This window comes from Vidua chalybeata, chromosome 2 (assembly GCF_026979565.1).
Source record: "Vidua chalybeata isolate OUT-0048 chromosome 2, bVidCha1 merged haplotype, whole genome shotgun sequence".
Taxonomy (NCBI): domain Eukaryota; kingdom Metazoa; phylum Chordata; class Aves; order Passeriformes; family Viduidae; genus Vidua; species Vidua chalybeata.
The window spans coordinates 93,502,772-93,529,603 of record NC_071531.1 but is presented as its reverse complement, the minus strand read 5'-3'; the positions used below and the strand labels follow the sequence as shown (position 1 = coordinate 93,529,603).

The window sequence follows — 26,832 nt, the reverse complement described above, 5'->3', positions numbered from 1 at the left end:
GCCAATCGCCGCCAGCCCCCTCCCCTTCCGCAGCTCGCCCCGGTCCCCCTGCCGGCTTCAAAATGGCGCCAACTCGTCTCCGGCTGCTCCAATGGAACCGCCGAGGGGAGCGAGCGCGGCCAGCGCGGGGCAGCAGCGCCCCCTGCCGGCCTGCGCGGGCAGCACCCGCGGCCCGGCCCGGCCCGGCCCGAGCGGGGCTGAGGGTGGGCCCGGGCCGGCTACCGCTAATGCGTGCTCCGTGGGCGACTGAGGCAAGAGCTTCCCCAAAACGGCAAATTACTAAAGGATTGTTGTGAAAAAAATAAGGAATAAAGTCGCTTAACTGAGGAGAAAGAGCAGAAAAAGTAGCATAAGTCACTTTGCTCTTGCTTCAGCGAGTGCAAAAGTTTGTGGGGTGCCCTTACAGGAAAACGCAAACAGAAAAGCAAATGTGGCTTCTTCTCACCGCTACAGCTAAAAGGCTTCATTTATTGTAGAAAAGGACCCATGAGGATCATCGAGTCCAACACCTGGCCCTGCACAAGCCACCCCAAGAATCGCACCATGTGCCAGAGAGCATTGTCCAAACCCTTCTTGAACTCTGTCAGGCTTGGTGCTGTGACCGCTTCCCTGGGGAGCCTGTTCCAGTGCCCAGCCACCCTCTGGAAGAACTTTCTCCTGACACATCAGGACAGCATGTAAGTGTTTAGAGGATTATGATTTAAAAAACACAAATCACACTTAACAGACCTTCTGAAATATACACACAGCTTCGTCTAGTGTGAAAACCACACTTTGACAGACTGTTAGCCAATACATCGTACCTAGTAGTTTAAATCTCTCAGAAGGTCCCCTCAAGCTTTCTGAACTTGCTAGTACATCGTACCCAGCATGCCTTGTCTTTATGCAGTGCTAAACTACCTCATTGTCTGATACAGACTATGTCAGCCCGACCAGAACTATGACATACAAATCACTTTTCAGGCCCCAAAACTCGCCTTCTTTGTTTGTTTTTGGGGTTTTTGTTTGTTTGTTTGTTTGTCTGGGGGGTTTTGGGTGGTTTTTTTTTCTTTTCTTTTTTTTTTCTTTTTATTTTGTCTACTCCTTCTGGGAAAAAAAAAAAAAAAAGTAGAGACATAAAAGAGCAGAAGGTTTGTCTGGCAATTTTGTATTGGGAAGGATCCTGGACTTGGAGTCAAGATATAACTTTTCAATGCAGGTTGAATAATTTCCCCTCAATTCTCCCATTGCTGTCTATCTGAGCTCACCGAGTATGAAGCCTTAGGTTGAGGAACACATCCTTTCCCAGTGGAGCACTTGCAGATGTCTGTTACAAAGCAGCAGAAAACTGAAACACTTTTTGAACTCTCTTAACACTGCTATTGAAATTGCAAAACCCAGCGTATGACTGTGAAAGCAACCAGGGCGCTGAGATGCTCCGTTTTGCTCCGTTTTTCTGATGGAGCAGGTCACAGCATCACCACTTCCCGCGCCTGATCAGGACGCCAGGAGCGGCGGACGCTCCTCGGAGCGGGACAGCGTGCTGAATAACGCGACCCCTCTAGGCACGCTCCGCCCATGTTTCCAGCCTGCACCGAGACCCTTCACGATTTTGGGATTCGGCAATTTAGAGGCGGCTCGAGTCGTCCTTTTCGCACCCGGTCTCGGTTCCGCAGTGGCGCGCGCGGCCCTGCGGAGGGAGCCCGTCCGCCACCGCTGCGCTCACCCGCGCTCACCGCCCTGGAAAGTGCCGGGAGACAACGCTCTGCCTCCGGGAGGGGGCAACACGCACCCACTCCCTTTTCCATGCGGTCCCACCCGGAAAGAGCTGCACAGTGCAAGCGGTGCCAGCCCTAGCTGTGTCCCGAGGGCTGGCTCAGCCTTCCCCACGAGAAATGTTGAATCTCTCATGGAACTGGTGACTCTAAGCAGGCTTGCTAAATTTCAGGGGATTTCCCACCTCCTGGAAGTGTAGGCAAGTTGTGTTACTTACAGAAACAATATACTTGAGAAAGATTAAAAATATTTGTGCAAAATAAATATTCTGCTTGCAGTAGGACGTATAAGGAATGTCAGTGCCACAAAACTTCCAAGACCAGATCTTTTACACAGAATCACAGAAACATTTAAGGTTGAAGAACACCTTTAAGATTTCTGTGCCCAACCATTGACTCAGCACTGCTGAGTCCACCACTAAACTATTCCCCCAAGTGCCACATTTACATGTCTTCTAAATACCTCTAGGGATGCTCACACCATCACTTCCCTGGACAGCCTGTTCCAGTGCTTGACCACCCTTTCAGTGAAGAAATTTTTCCTAATATCCTAAACCTCCACTGGCACAACTTGAAGCCATTCCCACTTTTCCTGATACTTGTTACTTGCAAGAAGAGAGTGATTCCCTCTTTACTATAACCTCCTTTCAGGCAGTTATAGAGAGCAATAAGACCCCCACAGCCTCCTTTTGCCCAGCCTAAACAACCCCACTCCTTCAGCTGCTCCCCAAAGGACTTGTGCTCCAGACTGTGTGTGCTGAAGACACTCTCCACATCTCAGTGTTTGAGTGACAAAGATGAACATAGTCAAAGAACACCCATACACAGCAGTATTCTTCTCCCAGCCTTCTCTCTGTAAAAAAACATTGTGTGAAAACAGAAGACTGCAATGACAAGGGCCTTTTAGTCCCTACTTTATCAGATTGACAATCTCTCTCATTGAATCATTTTAGTTATCTTTCTCAATTCATTCTTTAAAATTGTTGTGTTCTTGCAGACCAGAACTGTGCACAGAACTCAAGATAGGAGTATATTGAGACTTCTGTCAGAGCAGCAAACTGCCTTTTGTCCTGCTCTCAATACTATTCCTGATGACACCTTACATCTCTGTTGTTTAGGGTTTGGGGTTTTGGGGTGTTTTTGTTTTTTGGTTTTTTTTTGTTTGTTTGTTTGGTTGTTTTTTTTTTTGTTTTTTGTTTTTGTTTTTGTTTTGTTTTTGTTTTTGTTTTTGTTTTGTTTTGTTTTGTTTTGGTTGCTGTTGCAGTTTCAGTCAAAGATTTCAGAGAGCTGACATCAGCAACTTCAAGATTTCATGAACTTAGACTTTCAAGTTTGACAGGTGATTCTGTGCTTTACCTTACACTGATCTAGTTCTCAAAGCCTATCTTTTTACCCACCCCCTTTTGTGAGGCCTTCTGAAGTTCTTTACACCAGCACAGCATCTGATTACCTGAAAGAGTTTAACATCCTACAAGTGTCATTCTGTGTGCTTTCCCTTTTTTAGGTCATTAATGAAAATCAAAGACTGTTGCATGAAACAACATAAGTAAGCCCAAACATTTCTGGGAGAGAGATTTGCTGACTTTTCTCCACCTGAGAAAGTAACCAAAAGTACTCTCTGCTTCCATCCTTCAACCATATTTCCAACTTAGCACAGGACATTTACTTCAATTCCATGACAATTTTGTTTGACAACTTTTAGTAAGAAAGCTGCACAGAACCTACACTGGCCCTTTCCCAACACATTATCTTTATCCATTGGTGCTGTGACCATACTCTTCTATGGTATTGGCCTTTCAGTGTAAGTATGAACAACTGTCAAGGTAATATCAGGTTTGTGAAAATGATACTTTTGTTTCCAGCATAGATAAAACACTTCCCTTTGTTTCTCTTTTAATTACGACTCTAAAACAATTGCATCAAAAGTATTTTACTAGCAAAACAATTCACATTAAATATATGTAATTTATATACTGAGCCCTTCACACTGGAAGGAGCCTTTGACATGTAGGAGGGAGGCTTTCTACTTGCAGGTGTACTGATTTGTCTCAGAGAAAGAAAAATTTGTTCATTTATTTGTGTTCCTCTTCAACTAAATAACTGATAATATGAACATGAGTTAACTTTGCAACTAATTTTAGTATCTCATATGTCTCTTGAGTAATTTGCAAGGAAGCCACATGGAAACAGTGACTTTAGATGACTGGAATTTTTAGACTCTTACTGTCTGTGTGTGTGCTGTTTCCAACACTGTCTCCTTGTAAACAAAAATCAAACAGCTGAATAAGACAGTGATGCTCAGAATCTATTAGCTTCAATATATATGCAATATAAATTCTGAAGTTTAAAAGTACCACTTTCATCTTAGTGCTAACAAGTCTGATTCTACCAGAAATACTTATTTGTGTCTGTCTTGTGGCTGTTTTCTAATAGAAAGACAAGAGTCGTTAAGTACTATATGAAATTTCACACAAACAACCAAACCAAACCAAACAAAAACCAACAAGAACAAAACTAGAGAAGATACAAGGATGTGATGTTATTCTTCAGGGCAAGGACTGCAGAAAGCCTTTCACTCCACCTACTCATCTGCTTTCTTCATTAAATAATTAATAGCCATACTGGGACACCATTAAGATTAAATGACCTACTAAAGTAAGTCAGTCTATTAAAGCAAGAAGCGTTACCCCCTCACAAAACATGTCCTCATGAACCAGCTATAGAGGTATCTTTATCTCTGACTTCTTCCTGAAGAGGTCATTGCCTAGTTGGAGAAATGCACAGGAAGAGAACATTAAAATGCTTCATGTTACAGTAGCCACAGAAGCAAAAACATAATTTAGATTTTTAATGTCCTAAAATAGAATCTGTCTCTTCACTGTAGTCAGGAAGTGATGGTGTATATTTTGCTACCAACCAGGGCATTCTTTAAGCCTTAACTCAACAAATCAAACCATCTTGCCATCTGATAGGAATAGGTTAGAGAGCATTAATACACAAACCTTATATCTTCTAAAACAAGCTTGTTACTGGGTTTTTTGATAGATTTCTTTTAATTCTAGTATGACTTAACAGCTGCTTTGTTGCTAAATGGCGTGGAATCTTTTTGCTGACCATATTTGCACAATGTATTCCTACAATTTAGTACGAATATAACCTATGGAAGCCAGCATCTAAAAAATCACAGTAGTAAAGGGAAACATTTTATTCTTCCCTTGGTGCCTTGCAGATAGGTATGACACTAGTGAATACAGTAGTGAATTAGTATTTTGGAAGCCTGTACCAGCAGTCTTTCTTTCCCTGGTGATTAGCTCCGTTTGTCAGTGATTCCTCCTCCAAATTAGTTCCTCCTCTGAGTTACCTAGAATTGATTTAAATGCTCTCCCTCTTTAATTGAGATGTAGGATAGGAGGTGGCAGAGGACAGTACATAACTTGCATATTCTTAAGCAATGCCATTAGCATAACAAAATGGGAAAAAATTACGAACTTTCTACTGTAAGTTGTATCTGTCAAGTGAGCACCTCAGTAGTCTGGCTTTAAGAAATCAAATAAAAGTTATTTCAGGTAAAAGCTGAATGGCTAAAACAAACAAGTATTTGACCAAACAGAGAGGATGTCAATATGGACATAACTAAGCACGTAGCACTGAAGTTTCATAGTGTTTGATAACTTTTTTCCTCTTGCTTAAACATTAGTATATTAAGCATTAAACATTTGAACATATTGTCCTCCATAAAATGCTGAGTATTTTTTAGTTGCTATATCTGGTGCTGTCTTTCTTCTACTCACACTTTTTGCTTTTACCATTCCACTGTCTGCCCTCTGTTTAAAGCTACTTACTTTAATGTCCCATTGAATTTCAGTCCACTGAAGGCATTACACTCAGTCTCCTTCATTTTTATGTAAATGGGAGATGCTGTTTAGAGACTCCCGCAGACTAAGCAGTGACTGGACCTTCACCTTGAGTGTCAGCTTCCTAGAAACTCCCCATGCTCTACTTTGAAAGACATGAATTGTTAGGAATCCTGTTTCCTTGGCTGGCTTTCACAACCCAAAATCTCAGCTTTGTTGTGGGCCAGCAGTTGTTATATTGCCTAGAGCACTCTGTCTTAAAAGTTAAATCTCTTCCATTCTTTTAGTTCTGTTTTGCTGTAGCACTTGAGACCTAAATCACAGAACATGTGCCTTACTGTCAAGAAAAAAATCTATGTATCGTGCAGATTTCAGATAAAAATCATTAAATGAAAGGTTTCAAGAACCTCCAAAATAAACTAACTAGGTGTTACTTTTATTCTTTCCCCACTATTTTTATCTCCGAAAGGATTTATCCAGTACCAGAAGGGAATCAAAGAACAACATTTAAATTACAAAGTAGTTATATCATAGTCAAAAGAAATACTAATCTAGCCATGATGTAAATATCACTTGCTACAATCTGTTGAATATGTAAAATAATACTCCTATCTCACATAATCAGCAGGCTTCCTGGAATTTTTTTTTTAATTTGTAAAAATACATAATTTTATCAAAACTCTAATTCTTAAGTTAATTTTCAAGTTGAAGTTTGCAAATAAAAACCTCCATATTATCTGTGGAAATTAATAAGCAAAAAGCTCTTACTGTGTTTTTACCACTGAAACTTTGATGTGACATTTGCATACCAGAATTCCTCTTTGTCATATAAAAGCTTCAGAAAAACAATTTGGCAAGCAACATTCCTGGTTTGTTGAGTAAACCAGTTCTCTTAAAGTTCACCAGAATTTCTCCCAAGATAGTTTGATTTGAAGTCAAAGAATTATGCAAGAGTATTTCTTAAATCATCTTGAAGCCTCACTTTTTCAAACAAGATTTAGTAAAGTGACAAGACAATCTATGACCCAAGGCCCTTTAGAAAGAGGCATGATTAAATCTAAGTCTGTAACTTGTGCTCTTGAACTGAAATAGACGGTATATTTAAGTATTATTAGAAGAAGAAAGAGCATTCTGCTATGTTAAGTCTGATAACCATTTCACTTCTGGTTATCAGCTATCATTTCATATTAACCCTTAAACATAAAAGCCAATCTAAAGTAGTGCCCATTGGATAATTTTAATTTTTCCCCTTTTAATAACAGTTGGAGTCTCATCATTCTGTCTATCTTAAATTTGCCTGATCTTTTCTATTAAAAGGCATAACACAGGCATTTATTGTTTCACTAACAAATATTTAATTTTCTGCATTAATATTTTTTTATGCTAGCTACCTTCTTTATGCTGAGTTATTTCGGAAAGTTTTATCTAAAATGTTTCTGGAAACAAATGTAATGGAAACCTTTTCATACACAAAATAATAGTATGATGTTTTTATTAAAAATACCCAGTTTTCAAACAAGAACAAAAGCCACCAGTTTAGAGCAGGCAGGACAGCAATTAGGCAACACCATGGGCAGGAAAGAGTAGCAGAAGCACTTTCTCTGGCAGAAGGTCAATTTTAGTGTGGTTTGCCTGTAATTTGAAATTGCATCTTAAAGCTTTTTTTCCTACTGAGCCTGAAAACAGGCCCATGCAGAAGAAAGCAGTGGAACAACTTCATTTGGTACAAGTATCAGAGATCTCTGCATTGCATTTAAAGCATCAACTGTACCAGTGAACCATAAAGGAATCAGGATGATCCTCCAAAGTGGTCAGCTGCCATCTTCCCTTTGTAATGTAGGAAATCATATGCAAAAACTACTCGGAGAAAATGCTCCATTTGCAAGTTCAAACACTCAAGTTCTGTAACATCAAAACTCTTTTTTTTTTAAAAAAAAAGAACATTACTTACTTCCCATACACATATAAATTGATGTGATCTGTAAGGTTCAAATCAACTTAAACTTACAAGTCACTTAGAAAACTGAATCAAAATCTGATTACATAAGGTGGAAAATTTTCCTTTCACTCTTCTCTTAGATCAGTTAAAGCCTACAATTCATCAACTAATATGAAGGTGATGTAAAATGTCTAGGAACACAGGAACAGATAATTTTTCATATCTTGTTATCTATGCAGTAACACAACCTCACTCTAAGATTTTTTACCTCTGTGAGACACTTCCACCACAATCATAGATGCATGTTACGGGAAGCGTGGTTTGGGCGACACTTAGTAGTGGTACATGGTAGCATTGAGTAACTTTATAAATTTATGTGAAAATAAAATTTTAAAATTCAGACTCCTCTGAAAACAAAGAAAAAATGTGATCTATTAATGCTTCTTTGTAAATATTTTCACTGTTACAGTGTTTGACCTCTTGGATACTGCTTTTTCCTACCCTATCAGCTTCTCCTAACAATGCTTCCAATGGAACTTTTTTAATGATCTAGTGCAGGACAAGGAATATAGGGGAATTATTTGCAGCTTTTTCTCAAGCAAGAGGCTTCCCATGTGCTACATGATTCCCACGTAGGAGCTGTAGCAGCTGTAACAGGATCGTCAGGGAAAGTCTATTTCATTATACTCAATGAGGTTGAAAAAATGACATTAGGGTGCTGCCAGTTGTAACATGTGGCTTATTTAATTAGGTACAAGTAATGGGAGAACTCCTCAGATTAAATGCATCTGAGACAATTACTACATATACAACATGAATGCTTGAGAGCACTGATCTCCAGATATTACCTTCAAAATGTCTATGTGCAGCATTCTTACTTTCTCTTAATGGTTAGCTTGGGTGTTGCATGTCTTAGCCTGTGTAGGGAAGCACGTAATTACTACTACAGATGAAAAATAGAGGCAAACTGGGAGATTCACTTCAACAGCTCACTTCTGATCTAGATTAAAATGCTACCAAAGATACATCCATACATTCCAAAAGCACAAGGCCATGACCTGGTACAGGAAAGGAGACTATGCTTTGGTTGCAGGGTTAACTGGAAGGAATGCCTGGCCAGTGGATTTGACCAGTTCTCTTTCTACCATTTATAACAAATAAACTAATTTCAGTGAATTAATAAATTGTATACTTTAAAACCTTCATAATCCATTTGGCTGATGTGAAAGGGTGAACGTTGCAGGTATTTGGAATGGGCACATCGCTACTGGAGCTTTTGTGTGCGCTAATGAAATTTGGGGAATTACAAGACTGAGGGGTTTTTTAGGAAAAAATGTGGTTTGGCTTGCATAGTATCACAAGATTTGGGGGGGAAAAAAAAAGTAGTTACATCATATTAAAATCTTACTTTATACATGCAGGAGGGAAAGTTGCAAATCCACGTTAAGTACAACATACGTCTAAGAAACTTGGGCGGCTTTTACACTAGGGACAATCCTCACCGGAACTCTGTTCATGTTCCGTGACAAAGAGCAGAATGACACCGAAAGCAAACGCTCGGACACAGAGCAGCCAGCCCCGCGCGCAGGTAAACCGGGATAAATCCCACTCCCAACCCTGGCACCGGGCTCCTCCCGCCAGGCAGAGCGCGCGGCGTGGGGGGGGGAAGGCTCCGCCCCTCACGGCGCCACGCGCGGGGGGAGGGGGCAGCGGGAGGCGGCGCCATTTTGGGAGTGGGGGGTCGGAGGCGCTGCCCCTCCCGCAGCCGGGGGCCGCTGCCTTGAGGTTCGTGTCCTCCCCCGCGTGTGGCTGCGGCGGCTGCTGCTTGGCCGGGCCGCGAAGGGAAGCCGCTTCTCCTCCGCCGCCAGCGCTGCTACCACCAGCCTCTGCCACCACCAGGCGGGGAAGGGGCAGCGTGGGGATGGCGGTGTCAACGCATAGGAGCCGGCGGCTGCTGAGGTTGTTTGACGTGGGCGCCGCGCTGAGGGAAGTGTTTGTGTGTGTGGGAGAGGAGTGGGCTTTGCACCGTGGGGAAAGGAGGGACCGGGCGGCTGATACACCTCCCCAAGCCGTGAGGCCGGCGGCTGCGCCTTCGCCTCGGACACGCCGCTGCCGGCCCGGTGTGGGAGCAGCGCCTGCTTCCCCCGGCTCCCCGGTGTGTCCTGTGCCGTGTGAGGGGCGCTGGGCTGTGCGCCTCTTGACCGCCGTACCCGCCGTGCAAGGAAAGCCAGCCAGTTCCCCTGTCTGCAGGTTCTGCCAAATAGGCCTTATTTTTCCGTTTGGGAAAGGTATTATACAGGTGGAGTTCAAGGCCTTGAGTTAGTTAGTTGATTGAATCTTCTGGATGTTTCACAGGTCAGTTAAAGTGGTATATAAGTCTGGCATCCCTGTGTGCTGGCTTAGGTTCAATGCTTACAGCCAGTTCCTTATAGAAATTATATAGACCTGAACTTGCCCCATTCAAGAGGTGAGAGTGTCAGAGAGACTGCATTTTCCTTGAATGTACTTGCTCTGTCCTCGCCAAGGACGCAGGCAGATAACGCTTTTGCATGCAACTTCACTCTTTCCAAGGTTAGTGAGGGAAAGTGTGTCAGAGATTAGCAAGAAAGGATATTCCTATGTGGGACAGTCACAGAGCAGCATTTTTTGTCAGTGGAGGTCTTGTCATGCAGCAAGTGTTCGCATGTTTGCTGTTTTAATTCCACATCAGGAAATGGGGTCTGCTTAAAACACCATCTGAGAAGATGAGGACATAGAAGCTAATAAAGTAACTTTTTTTGTACCCCAGTACTGTTTTTGAGTGGAGGCAGAGGAAGTAGACAGGGATAGACTCAATGATTAGTCTTTGATTAGTCAGTGATTAGTAGTAATGTCATACTTGCTTTCTAATGCACAAAAATGAAGAGCAAAGAAGCTGGAGGTATGCATACAACATATAAATCTTGAGGAGAGAACATGGTATCAGTTCTGAGGAAGAGAGAGACTTGCATGGCCATATTTCTCCCCCTTCTGACAGTAATGCTTTCTTCCCGGTACTAAAGTCAAGTGTGGACTGTAACATCTTGGTTTAGCCAGTTTGATATTGAGAATGGCAGGTTTCTCTTCCTTTGGATGGTATGTGAGAAAGTGCCTAGAGTACACCTTTTCTTCTCAGTTTTGCAAGTGACCATGTTGGATAATGGTTACTTACAAATCTTCCCATAATACTACCTACAGATCCTTTTCAGATAAAGAAAAAATTTTTCTTGTCCAGGATGAACGACATGTGACACTTGGTAATACTTAGTCATGGAAAGTCTAAATGTTTCAGAAAACAGTAGAATAAACCTTCCAGTAGGAAAATGATGTTCTTTTGTGTTTGAAACTGCATTTATTTGGAGGGGAAGAATTTGCTCTTTATTGCATACTCTGTAGACTTCAAAATCCAAGAAATTCAGACTAATAGATGGCATGTCACAGTGGTTAGTGCCATCTTGCTTTGTAATAGTTTGTCTCTGAACCTGTCTAGAACTTAGTGGTTTAGTTCTTAGAATGCAGTGTCTTTGGGACAGGGATTTTTTTGTGTGTGTTTTATTTTAGAAGACATGCAAGCAAGTGATCTTGGTTCCTAACAAAGGTCTTTAGTACTTCCAAAACTGTAATAACAGATTGCAGCTTTGATTTTAAGTCTTACTTGACTAGTTCTAAATTACGAATGCCACCCAGCACCTCTTTGATTGGTGTTAAATGAGTTAGTTGAGTTTGGTTCATGTCACAGAAAATAGCCCTCATGGTTGAAGTATTTGCATTTTTGTTGGTCATATTAATAGTGATGTCAGGTATCAGTTTGTGCATTGGAAATTGGCATATGCTTATCTTTAAAAGAGATTTCAAACACTTGGCAGAATAACAGCTAGTAGAGAACAGTAGTAATATCAGCCAGAGATTGTTGATGTAATTAATTTTTCAAATAGTCGCATTTTAAAAGCATGATTTGTAAATTAAGGGATATCAGAAAATGAGACTGCTCGACTGATACAGCACTAACATAATTTTTTACTAAAGATGAGCGATAAGTAATGTAGCAGTCTAGTTTAAACCATACTTGTGGTAGGTGATATCTGTTTTTCTTCTGGGTGAGTGCATTCCAGTTGTGACCATGGAGAGTGTGATGTCATGGGCCTGAGTAACTTCAGCTTTTTTATACTTTACTTTAAAAATGTGCATGCTGATGATATATTCATTCTTTTTTCTAAGATGCTTCATGCTGAAAATACAGTAAGGCTCTTGGAGTGTCAGGACGATATTGAAATTGAGCCGTATTTTAAAAGAATGAAGTCAACAGAAGGGGCTTCTGAGAAACTCCCTGGTGATGATAACAAAGATACTCAGAAGAAAGTGGATGTTGAGAGGAATTCAAATGGTTGGATACCTATGTGTGCCTTAGATAACCAAGGACAATGTGACATGCAGAAGCAAGAGAAAATACCTACTGGTGTCTTGGGATCCTTGAGTGAAGTTCTCCCTGACAATAAACCAGTGCTTAGTCAGCCAATTGATTTAGAAACTCTGCAGAATATAAATCCTCCATTTACGTCAATGAATGACTCTAAAGTTGAAGATGAGAAGGACCCTTTTATTACAAATAATGCTGGTGAAGATAATGTTGAAAAAAGCAGTGCATCATTCTCAGTAAATAGAAATCAATCAGATGAAGACTTTTTTACAAGTAAAGATTTTATAGGACCAATTTACAAGCCTGCCAAAAGTAACAAGCAGGACAAATCTGGCAATTGCAATGAATGTAGGAACACTGGAGGAGATGAAAATGAATTACATGAAAACAGATGTAAAAGAAAGGAGGCGAAGAAGATGCAGGCTGTTTCTGCCACTGTACCAGAAATAGATGATCAACTGGATCAGTTCTATAAAGAAATTCACCAGCTGGAGAATGAAAATTTAGATACTAATGGTCAGGAAAAAGAAACTGAAATTTCTGAGGAACAGCACTCTCCATTTAACTCTAGTCAGGGCTCACAAGAGAATTCTCAGCCTGTACTTTTTGGCAGTCCACACCTATTTTCCGAGAATGGACAGTGTTCTTTGGGGGAACACAACAGTCAGAAAACAAACAATGAGCAGCAGTTAGTTGTGGAAACAGGTGGCTGGAAAACTGAAAATACCTTTAATGGCCAAATAGATACTTGGAACTGCTCAGTGCCTGAATTCAGACCTGCTTGGCAGACTAGAGCATCTTTCAATAAACCTCAGGGACCTTTTCCTCCTAGATTTAACCATCAATCCCATTTTCAGATATTTGATCTCCCACCACGAATCCCAAATGTTCCCCCTTCTCAGAACAGGGGACTTCCTTATGAAAGTTACCGAGAAAATACTGATATCAACAGTCATGGTCCATTGCTTGATCAAAATACTCACTATTCTGGTCATACTGACATCCATACTACTCAGGTCTTCAGGAATGGGAACAATGATCAGAATGGACCCCAAAGTAATGGTTTCTGTGAAACCAGAGAAGAGTGTTGGAACTATCCAAAAGCTGACAGTACAGAAGGAATGCACAACTTTTCTTCATTGCAATTATCTGAAGAAAAATTCAGTTCACAGAAATTACTTGTAATCTTAAGAGGCCTACCAGGTTCAGGGAAATCAACACTTTCTCGGTAAGTGAAGACTTAAAGCTTGAGAAGTTCATTCAAGTGAATTTTTTTTTAAGAATTTAAATATATCTGTAAGCACCAAGAAAACTTTTTAGTTTGTAAATTAGACTCTTAAAATGCAGTAGTTTAAAGCTGTCGTTTGTATTTAAATAGTGCAAGTGACAGTAAATATTAAAAATACTTACTTGGTGGTTTTATCTCCCTGAGAGTTTTGATGCACAGGAGCTCCTCTATTAAATTTAAAATGTTGAGCATCTATTAAATTTTATAGTCTTTATTCTGAAATTTTCATACTAGTATGTGGTAGTCTGCTGCCTTTTTTTAATTCTTAAATTTCCTAATTAAAAAAAAAAAATCCCATCAAATATAACAATGTCAGTTTGACTGAACCAGGAGTCCTTTTTCATGCCCATGCAAAAATTTTCAAAGGCCATTAGAAGAATGCTGCTAATGTGAAAATACTTGGTTTTGGTATATTGAAGAAACTGAGCATTATCTCATTCCCTTTTTTCATAGTATGGTCTGTCAGTTGGTCTTCCTTATTTGTGAACAACACAGAATAAAAGCATTATTTTTTCTTCCAAATATACTTGTTGAAGTCTGACAAGGTTAAAAGCACATAATACCTCCAACTTGGAATTTTCCTTTTGAGTTTATTTTAAAAAGCACATTTTTATTATTTTTTATTTTAAAAAGCACAAAAAGTGGACAGAGCACTGTATTAAGTGAAAGTAAGTTTCTCTTGTGTATGTAAAAAAAAGTAGCTGAATCTGTACTTACTGATTGAGTTTCATCCAGAAACTACATCACAGATAGGGTGTCTTCCATAGTTATCATATGTTGTATGTGTGGAGTCTGTGGATTTTTTCCTGTTATTTAAGAGACAGTAATCTCCATATTACAGCTAGAAATCTCTAATAGGTATTTTTCTTACATGTTTCAGTAGTTTTTGATAAAATTTTTTAAAGTAACTGGTTGCTATATTTTGCAAGCTTTATTTTGCTATATTTTGAAGCTGCATGTCCCCATTTGGTATTACTACAGTAATTCCTTTAATATGTGAAGTCAACAAAAAACATTTTAAAAATAACGCTGTGGAGAAAATGCTGCCTCATTCAGTTTAGTGATTGGATAATACTTAATATGAAGATACGAAATATATTTGTTTTCCATGTTTGGTGTGCTAAATTGTCTCTATATCTTTCTCCAAATATGACTCATATCATCTGAAAAATTCTAAATATCTTCAGGTTTATAAGAACACATATTTGTGGTGTTTTTTTTTCATCTCTCATTAGTGAGATCAGTTACTAATTTTGTTTAGCAGATGGGAAAGTGAGCACTATGAGATCAAAGTTAAGAATAGTTACCAAAAGTGAGTGCAGAATTTGAACAGCTTGGGGCTTGTTTTTCAGTGTATTCAATTACATGCAGTTTCATATGTTTAATGCTTGGTTGCAGTTGTTAATTCCCATGAAATCATGGGTCTTGGGGAAAAAAAATTCCCAGAATTAATGGGTGCCGATGAGGAAGATAACTTTATTAGTAGTTAAGTCCTAATAAACATCTTTTGAACATGTTTTTTCTGTTTAACATCATAGAATTCTGCAGTGTAGCCTAGGACAGCAATGATGTTATATCTGATGCCATATGAGTACCCACAGGTATCTTTGCAGATATTTGCATTTTTGGCAGCTGCAGACAAACCTTTACCATTTTGCCAGCAAAATAACTGAAGGAAAAGCAGAAAACTGACATTGTCTGTGTGGATCAGCACTAGAGGGAAATGAGGTGTATCTTGCAAGGGAGTTTCCCAAGTGGGAAATGACAGCAGAGCCAGTAACAAGACCTTGGAATATCAAATTTCACAAAGTTTGTGTTTTGTGCTGAGTATGGGTTTTTAAGTACAGACACTTTTCTTCCTGCTCACAAACTTGACTTGTGTCTGTCTCGAGTCTCCCACTGAAGTTTGTTTTTGGTTTTGACTCTTCCATTCCAACCAAGCAGTTGGAATTACGAGCACATTTTTGGAAGAGAGTAGTGGATGTGAACTAGTTCATTGTTCTGCTTGGAGAAGGTCTGTCACCATCACTGGATCAGGTCAGGTATATCATTGTCAGTCCTGAGCTTAAAAACACCACAGAGATTTCTGTGGTCTCACCAAACACCTCTAGTGCAGTACAAACCACCTAAGTAAGGAAGTTGTTCCTGATCTCCAAACTGAAGTTCCCAAGCCATAATTTGCATGTCCTTTGTAATAAGGTGTTGTTACATGGTAGAATATGGCTCTTCTTTGCAGCTTCCCTACTGATAAGGGAGAGGTTTATTAACTGTAATAGGTTGACATCAGACCTTTTACTGTGTCCACTGCCAGACTAAACAAGCCCAGCTGCTATTAACCTCTCCTTGTAGGTTGTATGCCTGTAACCATCTTGGTAGCCATCTGTTCAGCCCTCCCATGTTTTTCAGCATGTCTCTTGAACTGGGAAGTCCCACACTGGATATAGTATTTCAGAATTGACCACACAAGAGCCAGGTAAAGTGTGGGTGATACCTTCTCAGGTGATCTCCTGGCCACGCTTCCTCTACTAAAGGCCAGGTTGTGATTTGCCCTGCCTTCGATGAGAGTACACCATCACTCATTTCATCTGATGTCCACAGACATCATGTAATGTCCACATGTAATCCTCAGACTCTTTTCAACAGAGCTGCTCAACCACTCACTTTCCTGCCTGTGCTGAGGCTTAGGTTTCATTCATTGTAGAACTTCACTCTTCCTCTGTTGAGCTTGCTGGGGTTTTGCTTAGCCCAGTTCTCAGTTTTCTCTGTGGCCTTCTGGATAGAAGCCTCACTGTTCAGCTCAGTGTTGAGCATCACTGCTAATTTGGTGTCATCTGTAAGTTCTCTGCCTCATTGTCCAGGTTTATGGTGAAGATACTGAAAAAGTGATCTTGCTATGTTCTTTGTTGTTCTCTGCTCGTTACTGGCTGGGAGATGAGGTTGGAAGATTTGGTAATTCTGAGTGTGCTGCATTCATCACTCGGTCCTCATTGACAAATGCACTTGTTTCATCAGAGTGCATTCCGGTCAGTAAAGAATGGTTTGTCTGTTGCAAACCCCACACTGGCTTTTCCTGGTTATCTTAATTTCCTTAACATATTTGGAAATAGATTCCAAGGATGCACTCCATTGTTACCAGGACAGAGCTTAGGTGAGGTTGAGCAGCCATTAGTTCTTTGGGTCTTTGTCTTTACTTGCCTTAAATATGAGCATAAGGTCAGCCATTTCTGGCTCATTGGGGAGCTCCCATCATCTCATGGATTTATTTCCTGTGTCCACCTGACTTAGACAATCCTAGCTGCTGAGGCTCATATGAAATCTGTTTCTTAACCATCCATTTCAATTTTTGTTTTCCTGTTCCTATCCAGTCGTGGCTTTTGGTCTGTGCTCACTAACTCCATATCTGCTTCTAAATACTAAGCTGATTTCTTCAGTTCCTGCTCTATCCTGTTTCTTCCCAGATTCATTTTCTCCCTGTTTCAGTCAGTGGTATTATCTCCCTCCCAATTTCATTATACCAATGTCTTTCCTCTGATTCACTCTGCCTTTGCCCTGTTTCCTAGCTTTACTGTCAGTATCAAGTTGCTTGTTCCAGTGTTTATACCACGATGCTTCCAGTGTCCTCCTACTTTAGGCCAGTTTTGTTCCTTCTGTTGCCATTTGTGCATTGGGAGAAATGTGTTCTTAAAATGCAGTATTGTTCCTGAATCAGCTTCCTGCCACTGCCAGATTGCTCTGTTCAGGATTGGGTTTGCTGTGAGAATCATGAGTTCTTTTCACTACTGTTTGTTGTGCACATGACATTTTAAAGTTGTATACCTTGGGCAGATGTACAAAAAGTTTTTGCATGGCAGACAAACACATGTACTTTGTCAGATTTCACTTCCTCAATCCAAAGCTTCTCAGAGAAAAGCTTGGAATAACAAATTACTATACAAATGCTTCCCTTTTTCCTTGGTTTTGGAAGAGATTGAGCATTTAGTTAAAAATGTTTGAAAGCGGTTTGGCCAGACAGATACCCAGCAGTGACAGCTTTACCCTAATAACCAAAATCTGCTACAATTAGAAGTAGATGATAATGTGATCTTACAGTCCTGGTAAAAGTTATAGGAAAAGAGACTTGTATTTTTAACGTATTTTGCTACTGAAGTTGGCAGCAGTTGCGATTTGCCTTTTCTCCATAAATACATAAGCATTAATTTGAATAAAGGACAGCTTAATGAAATTGGAAGAGCATGTGTTGGTGTCATTTAAGAAGTCCATTTTTAGTTAAATCCAGTAATTACATAAAGATAGTTGTCTTTCTATAGCTGGATGTAGAAGCAGTGGTGTGCTGTTGTTTCTAATTATGTATTTATTTAAGCAGTATTATAAACAGTGCTTTTAGAGGAGTGTTTACGCAGCTCAGTAATGCTGCATATTTTTAAACTATATTTAGCTATTGTCTACTTTTTTCTTCATCCACAATATGGTAGCTATTTTAAATAGGTGAATTATTAGATTCTGAATTATCTTTTTTATTATAATTTGAGTAGGCTAACCAGGATACATATTTAGGGACTGTTTTAAAAGGATTTGTGTGTGCATGCATGCACACATATATTGGAAAAAATGGGTATTGGTTCACTGAGTAGTTAATATTTTGGTTTCAACATGAGATTTTTGTATGTCAGGATAATAGCTTCTATTAGATCAGGTAGCATTTCTGGAAAAAGTAGGTGAGCTGCTTTAATTTCAGTGTCCTACTCTGTTCAAAGGTGGTGGTTGCTTGGAGGGTAGGTTTAGGGTGAAAAAGATGTATTAAGAAGTCGGATAAAATGCTACTCATTGCAAGCATGTGCGTATATTGACTAACCTGGAATTTGACTCTCATTAGAAATACATTTTTTTCTTTTTTCATCTCTTAAAAGTGGAATATAATTTCTGTGGGTTTAGATAGTAATGATGTTTCTTTCCATGGATAGGCTTCTTGCTCTTTCTTTTCTCTAGTTCATGGGCTTGGGATAAATTTATTTCCAAACATGTGTTAGAGGTAAATGAACTATTCCATATGATGTCAACAAAAAGTTTTCTGCTTTGAATTTTGTTTTTGGTTTTGCAAAAATGCAAGGAATTCTTGACTAGGTAATTGTCGGGCTTTTAAAATGTTATGTTTTACAATTTAATTTCACAATTTAAAAAGAGGTTCCAGTCATTACTGTAGTTTTTGAAGTTTGAGTTCATTAACTCATGACGTAGTGATAGCTTGTGTGTTGTGTATGGGGTAAGGGCTCTGTTACTCTGGCCTCTTTGGTAGCTACTTTGCCTTATCAAATTCTGTGGGTTTAGGATTATTGCAAATACAGTTTACTATATTAAATCTGTTATTTCAGTTATATTGGTTCATTAGTAATTGTGGTGTATACTGAACTTCAAGGAACACTAACAAACAGTTTCAAGAATATGCTTTGTTGATGGATTTGCAAGATTTCTGAACCCTTGTCACAGTATTTCTTTATTGCTACTAATGATGTTTGGAAGATACAACAAAAGAATTCAATTAAGAGAGTTATTCTCCAGAACATGAGCAAATAGAGTCAGTTCTTAGAAATAAAAATGAAAATAGTGTCTCATTAGTGCTGATTTGTCAGTTCATATATTCCTATGGAAACCTGATGCTCTGGCCCCACACTACCAGCTGTAGTGGTGTGTCCATCTACTCAGCCAATAGAAGAATCCCAAATATTATTTGCTATCTTTTTTTATTAAGGCAAATGGTTCTTTAGGATATGTGTATATACATTCAGCACACAAAGAGTGAGTGTGGAAGATGAATCCAGTTTTTCTTGCATTATTAATTGGCAAATGTAGCATACTGTAAATAAGAGAATTGAGCCATGTGTGAAATCACAGCCAAATAATTTAATAAGTACAAATTTGTTACATATTTTATACAAGAGAAGAAGAGGGATAAAAAATTGCTGCTGTGTGTGGTGTATCATTTAACCTATTTAGAACAAAAATAGATGGTTAATTCTTCTGCACTCTTCTAAAGCAGTGTAATACACACCCTATTGAAATATCTAGGCTGTAACAAATCCAGTTATTTATATATTACCAGTGTTCAAATAAAGTAGCTGAACTTTAGGTGTATCATGCTCTGCTTTCTCAAATAGCTTTGCTGTTTGTCCTGAAGCAATCATAATGGGCCAGGTGGCAAAACATAGCAAATTCCTTGTGTAGGAATTATATTTAAGTGGCTCTTCCTGCAGATATATATGGGAAAGCTTGGTAACTTAGAACTAGCATATCTTTGTTTCCCTAAGTTATTTGGGATCTGGCCAATTCAGGGATCCTGTCACCTCAGCAGTAGTGCAGTCCCACATCCTGCTAGTGCAGTTTGGCTTTTGTAGCCTGTGGGTATGTTGCCTATTTCTGAGCTGGAATAGTTGCCTAAATTTCCGCTGATACCTGAGTGTTGCAGTGGGCTCTACATGCTCTGTGGCGCCAACTGGCTGTTTTCTGTTTTCAGATTTAGATATGCCATAGAATTAAAAAGAGACAAGGAGGCTTAAAGTCCAATCTACACCTATTCTGTAGGCTGGACTTTAAACAGAACTGTACTATTGTCTCAGTTATATAAGGTTTTCATTAAAACACCAATTTCCAAGGACTTTCATAAACAAAGTTTGCTTTTGGCAGAATGAAGAGTTCTCATTATCAGATTGTTTTCTAGGCGTATTTGCAAGTGAGGATTGAGATAGAAAATGTTAGCAAATACATTGAATTATTACGAAGTACTTACTGTAGTATGTCTGTAAAATTAGATGTATGCAAACATCTCTTGGGAGTGGAGAAGAAACAACAAATACAGAAATAGTAGAGAGGAAATATTGCTTTGACTTGGATTAGAATTATTGCTAATATATATGGGTGTGCTTTTTATAAATCTGTCTGAAGTTTGCAAGTAGTTCAGAAATAGGTCACAGTTCAATTCATTTTATATTTTTTTTCATGTTTGTTTATCTAAAAATTAAAAGTGAATGTTTTTGTGTTTTCCTTGAACAGTGTCCTGCTTGGTCAGAGTTGTGATGGCATTGTGCTCAGCACTGATGATTATTTTCGTCAGCAGTATGGATACACCTATAATGCTGCTCAGCTTGGTGATGCCCATGAGTGGAACCGGAAGAGAGGTTGGAATGAATTAAAGTCATCCTATTAAGCTGTGTTACATAGAGGAAATAGAAGTGTAGCATAACATATATGAGTATTAAGAGTCTATATGAAAAGGAGTATATATATTTTAGCAAAGCATATATAGAAGTATTTAAAATGTTTTATTACTTTAATTCATTTATATATGTACATTAAATTTTGAACTTCTAGTTTCAGAGTTAAAAATAGATAACCTTGTTTCTTTGGGCATCAGGTTCTTGTTTCTACTTGTTTTCATTCCTGCCTGTACCTTTTATTCTTTCTCTCAGAACAGAGTGCTTCAGTCAGAGTAGATTAGTGAAAGAAAATCTGGGCCAGTTTTTTTGTTTTGTTTGAGTTAGATGTGGTTTATTAACTTGCACAATTTTTCATTTCAGCAAAGCAAGCAATGGAGCAGGGAAAATCTCCAGTTATAATAGACAACACTAATACTCAAGCCTGGGAAATGAAGCCTTATGTGGAAGTGGTAGGTTTGTTGCATGATTGTCACCTGTAACAATAATAAGGGATAAGTTGATACATTTTGTCCAGAAACATTTTTACTCAAGTTTTTAAAGAGAGAGATTGCTTATTGATAATGATTAGTAATTGGTGTGGCAATAGTTTAGATCAGTTCAAGAACTGACTTGATTTAATTTGCTTAGCAAAAATTTGCTTAACAAAAGCTAAGACAGGCTAGGTGTAACTAAAATTCAGCATAGTACCACAGCAGAGTATGCTGCTGCATCTGTTTATTATACTTGTCTTTTATTTTTTTTCTTATGTTTTATGTGATCATGGTACACATCACACATATTTCTTTGCTTGCTGCAGGCTCTAGAAAAAGGATACAGAGTGGAATTCCATGAGCCAGATACTTGGTGGAAGTTTGATCCTGAAGAACTAGAAAAGTAAGGTTTCTCTTACAGAAATCATGGTACTTTATTATATATAGAGATAGATAGGCAGATAAATATGAATGCATAAATATATATGCAGTAAGTTATATTTTATTCAAAATATTTTCTCAAGTTCTTTATTAGTAGTATGAAATATATTTTATTTAAATAGGTATTTTGAGGTATACCTTTACATGGAAGTTTAATGGATAAACAAGTAGACCAGCTCCATCTTGTTGACACAAAATGTCAATATTAAAATTTTATTGGACATGTGTAGATGTGACTTAGAGTACTGCTGAACATGGGTCATTGAACTTCTGGGTTCTGAGAGTGCTTGGGAAGCTGCTTATTCTTCCTGGTTAATGTCCTTTTTGTCTCAGATATATCTGCTTTAGGAATCTATGAGTTACCAAACAAGCTCAAGGATATTTCTTTTGAAAAGTAGTGTAATATTTTCACAGTTGATGACAGAGTTCTCTCACTGATTTTTGTTTTATATACATCCAGCTGACTTTGCCTCAATTGTTTCAGCTTTGTAAAGTAGCCCCTACAGTGCACGAAATATGTGTATTTATATATATGCATAATGCTTGCATTACTGACTTGGACTTTATTTGGTTTATAAGTGTTCTAAAGTTTTCACCTTCTGCTCGAAAGCTACCACTCACTTGTTTCTAGAGTTGAAGTTCTCTCTCTATAGAATGATAGTAAGTTTTCCTAGTTTGGCATGCAGCACAGCCAAGTTAGGAATCTTAGTAATCAGGCACTTAAGATTTCCATTACACAAACCAGACTAATTTTCCAGGAAAAATTATGTTTCCAGATGATCTTAACAAGCAACAGGATAAACTGTTGTGTAGTTACTGTTGAGTTTTACTGTTCAGTTATTAATTGGAGGAGTAAAGTTGTTATCTTTCCCAGAGCAAAACCCTTGAACTGTGCTGTTACCAGTTTTTAGAAGATTCCCAGAAATATTTTAGCAGTTCTGGTTGCTTTAAATATTTAAACAGAGGCCCATTGCCTGGAAACTTTCTTTTTTGGGAGTTTAAGAAAGGTGGTGATGTTAGTTTTCATTTTCTTGTTTAGTTACTTTGGGAGAGGGCTCCTCAGTTTTGTTTCATCAGCAAGCTTGCTGAGGGTGCAGTGGTGAAGGGTAGTATGGAAGCATTTAATAGTGGCAGGACTTTGCTTTTATCAATAGGTTCTGTGTTCCTCCATGCAAAATAGTCTTCCTTGTCCTATCTGTTAGGAGCTTTTGCTGGTATGTCTGCTTTGGTTGAGATAGATGACTTTATGAGCTCTCAATATAGCCAAGCTGCCAAAGAATGAGTGAAGACATGCCTGAAGAGGAGATACCAGTATTAAATGACACTATACAGCAAATATATTTCCTTTTTTAAATCAATTTCTATGCTTCATGCAATTTTGCTGCTGCTGATTTTATTATCCTGCCTTATTCTGCAAGGAAAAGTACTACAGTACTTCCTCTTTTATGAAGTGACTATGCACAAGTCCATTCAATTGTGGATGTGTGTGCACTTGATGGCCAGTGCAATTGAGCTGTAATATTTTTCTAGGAGTACTAAGTTAGTAAAATATTGAATATTGATAGGACAACATTGAATAACTTTCTGCTTCCAACATTTTGCATTAAAAGACCTAGACTTGCTCTTCTCATTTTTTGTCTGTCACAAATGTCAAATGTTTTTTAAAATCCACATATTTCTAGAGGGCCGACTTTTTTCTCTATCATTAACCTTGTTCGTATTTGTGAATAAAATCAAAACTGCTAAGACTCACCAAGTTCAACATTAGTTCAGCATGCAGCTGCTCCTGGGCTGCTTTAGCACAATGTAGAAATTAAAAAGATGTAAACAACGACCCACATGCGATGATCACTCCAGCTTCTGGTGTTGCCTCAGGGAAGAGTGTCTGTGAGGGAAATGCTCTGCTTAAGCATTTTCTTCACAGAAAGAAAGCTGATAAAATACACCTTTAAGAAGCCAATTTTGAATAGTTCTGACATCACCAGTTCTACTTCCATTCTGAATGTGAAACTAGTGTGCTACCTACAGTGTGCTTTGAGCCTTTGTCAACTTGATACTTCTTTGTTGTAATAAAGTCCTGAGGGGACTGGATGGTGAGGAATCAGTCTTCTTAAAATATTTCTGTATGGAATATTGTCTTTCCAGTGTAGCCTGTTTGTTCCCACTGTTGATTTCAACTGATCAAGTTTTTAAGGCCCATACCTCTTCTGTCCCTGGCAGAAAGCACACAGATGCAGAAATATATTCCCTGTTGGTTTGTTGTGGACATATTTTAGCTTGGACAAGGTTTCTTGGCAATAAGAGCTATTGGGTTATGATAAATGCTTGTTTATGCTATCAAAACCTTTTGTTTCTGTTTTATGTCTCTTCTTTTAGATTCATTTCTGCTACAGTTCTGTCAATTCTCTGACATTCAGTTTGTGCATGAGGCTTGTGGTTTTCTTCTGACAGAGACTGAAATTCTCTGCTAACACGGATTTTAAGGTCCTATTCCATAAATACTGAGGAGATTATATATATATACTCTAATGTATTGTGCTCAGGTATAGACCAAATTCTCCCTGAAAGTAGCTGGTCACTGAGCACTGCAAGAATAGGACAGCACTTTTGATACCTTTTCCCTTACATGTGTCTCACTACATTTCTGAATTTACAGCAAGTGCAAGTTATAACTAGTAGATGGAAGTGTTTTGAGTGTGTTGCTCTGGTTCAGAACTAAAGTAGCTTCTTATTCTGTAGAGAGATTTCTTGATGAGAAAATATTCTGTCATTAAGTCTTGAAACAATGTAGTTACATATTTTATGCTAGTTTGAACGTTTCTTTCATAAGGAGTAGTCTGTGCTATTATTCATCTCTCCTTAGCTAGTATACCATGTAAAATCTGATGAATAAATAGTAAAATCCTTCTAGGGTAATTCAGATACATAGTTATAGTGAATTACATCACATTTGTGTATGAAGAAGAATAACTGTATTGTTTACTGTTACTCAATATATACAGCTGTGAATTGTTAAAATAAACCTTAATGCAAGTTGAATACCTTGAGAATGAAGATACAGTGTAATAAAAGCAAGAAGAAAAAATAGAGAATTTAGAGGGTTTTTTCTTACCGACTGTAACATGCAATTTTATGTGTATATATATATATATTTACTTACATATAACTATATGTAATTATAAATATACCAGATAATTTATTGAAATTTTTATTTTTGTAGAAGGAATAAGCATGGAGTCACTCGTGAGAAGATTGCTCAGATGTTGGAACGATACGAATATCAAATATCCATCCCTATTGTCATGAATTCAGTGGTACCTCCCCACAAAAACACTCAAAGACCACCTCTGCAGAGAAGACATAGGTGGGGAGACAATACAGACTCGTGGAGTTCTTTCAGTATTTCCAGTAGCCAGTAACACAGTTGCAGTCAGTTAATAAGAATCTGTTATTTGCCCTTTTGAAACACATCATCACCTCCAATAAAGTAGTGGTTTCCTGTGTTTTAAATAGGCCTCTTTCAAGACCCATTTTCTTCTGGAGGTTGTTCTTTTTAATGGACTTGCATGTAAATAAAATTGTACATTTAATGGTTTTTAAAAACTATTAAAGTTGTAAAACCGTGGATTTTAGTAATATATTTAATATAGTATGGCATATAGCAGAGTCTTTATTCAGAAATTTAAGACAGTGATGTCAGATAACAGTTGAGCAGTTTTTTTTAAAGAAGGGGTCATATTAAGGATCTTTTAAAAGAGAAATAAAGCTCAAGAAGATGAGTTTATTTACATAATAATCAATTTTAATGATAGTTATTTAGTCTTCTTAGCTTTCTGGAGATTTTTTTGAAAGCAGTTGTGTTCTGGATTGTCCTTTAGTTCTATTTGACGTATATTGCCAACTGGCAAAATTTTGGCATGTGTTTTTTTGATTTCAGTTAAGAGGTTTAAATTTTTGTTGTTGTTTTCTTGGTTTTTGGGTTTTTTTTTCCTTTTTATTTTCGTCTCAGAAGTTCATGTGGCAGTGAAGCAACATTCTGCCAGTACAGTATCTACCAGTCATAAACAGCACAACCTGAATTATTTTTTTATTTATTCTCATTGGTAGTATATCAACTATGATGATGTTGGCACACTGCCAACTTGTTTTGTGCTGACTGAAAAAAGCCGTAAATTAAACTTTTTAAAACTAAACTACTGAAACCACTGAAATTTCAGAGCTGTGTCTTTCTAAGTCAGTTTCTTTCATTTGTGATCAAAATGAAGTTTTAAAAAATTGGGCTGTCAATTCCCAGTCCACAGTTGAGATGAATCAATTCAATTTAAATAGTGGATATAATTCTGTAAAACCATCTTGCATTCCCAATTTTGACATAGCAAAGGTAATCTGTTTAGCACATAACAAAGAATGAGCCAGCATGGAGACTGACTAATTTAATGCTCTTTTTCTCTTAAAAAAATTATGAATTTGTAAGTGTTCACTTTGCCTTTTTTCTAACAGTTTGCTGTATTAATAAAATATATTTGTGTTCAGTATTGTTGAAGTAGTTCAGTGTAACAGTTTATATTTTCAGGCTCATAGGATTTTATACAGATGACCATTATTACTAACCTGCTAGCTGAAATAACCTAACTACTACTCTTGATTTCTTTATACACTGAATGATGAAATGTTGACCGGAAAATCTTGTCAAGAACATGAGTATGTAACTAAAAGAATTTAGATTGTTATCTACTACTCATTTTGTGGCACAGTATCAGAATTTTGAAAATTTCAAAGCCAGCATAATTTTTTTAAATTGTAGACAGTTTTTTAATAGATCCTAAAAATTACTTTGTCAATAAAGTCTGAATACCATGAGAGCTGAAAATCAAGGTATATAATGAAGTATCTTTCCTACGTGGTTTTCTGCACCTATTGTGCAAATTTATATTTTAATTATTTGAAACAGAATTTAAAATGTCTCACTAGCGAATGCATTGTTAATATATTGAATTATGTGTATGTGCAGAAAAGAGACTCCCCAACTATATTAATTATCTTCCTTCATTGTCTGTTATTCATCTCAAGTATCTTACTGTATTTTACTTTTCATTGTTATCTTTTCCATGTCTCAGAAGAATCATGGATATTATTGTAAATGCTCAGTAATACTTCAATTATGCCAAAGTTTTTATATTTAAACATGAAAGCACAGTTCAAGTGTGGGGGATATAAAAAGGTTTTAGACTAATTTACTCTATTTTACAGTAAGCTATAACATGATAAAATTTATTGAAGCTTATGTAGTATTCGCACAGTGCTAAGGCAGGGCAAAAAAGAGCTGATTATTGAAGATTGAAATGGGGCTGTTTAGCAGTATCTATTTGAAAATGTACTAATTTGTACTGTTTTAAGATGCTGCAGCTTTTCTTGTGATGCCTTTTTAATTAATGGTGCATGG

General features: G+C 37.9%; 1 protein-coding gene across 3 annotated transcripts; it reads left to right on the top strand.

Moving 5' to 3' along the window:
* Positions 1 to 9,262: 9,262 nt before the first annotated feature.
* Positions 9,263 to 26,404, top strand: LOC128782416 (NEDD4-binding protein 2-like 2). Of its 3 annotated transcripts, none has more exons than XM_053932774.1 (6): positions 9,263 to 9,332; positions 11,784 to 13,210; positions 20,315 to 20,439; positions 20,839 to 20,927; positions 21,275 to 21,351; positions 24,610 to 26,404. In XM_053932774.1, exons 2-6 carry the CDS (start codon positions 11,784 to 11,786, stop codon positions 24,806 to 24,808), a joined length of 1,917 nt encoding a protein of 638 aa, XP_053788749.1. In that variant the 5' UTR covers positions 9,263 to 9,332; the 3' UTR covers positions 24,809 to 26,404. The 3 variants fall into 3 exon arrangements, with proteins under 3 accessions (XP_053788749.1, XP_053788744.1, XP_053788739.1); XM_053932769.1 differs by having other exon boundaries at positions 9,270 to 9,506; XM_053932764.1 differs by lacking the exon at positions 9,263 to 9,332 and adding an exon at positions 10,645 to 10,661.
* The last annotated feature ends 428 nt before the right edge of the window (positions 26,405 to 26,832 follow it).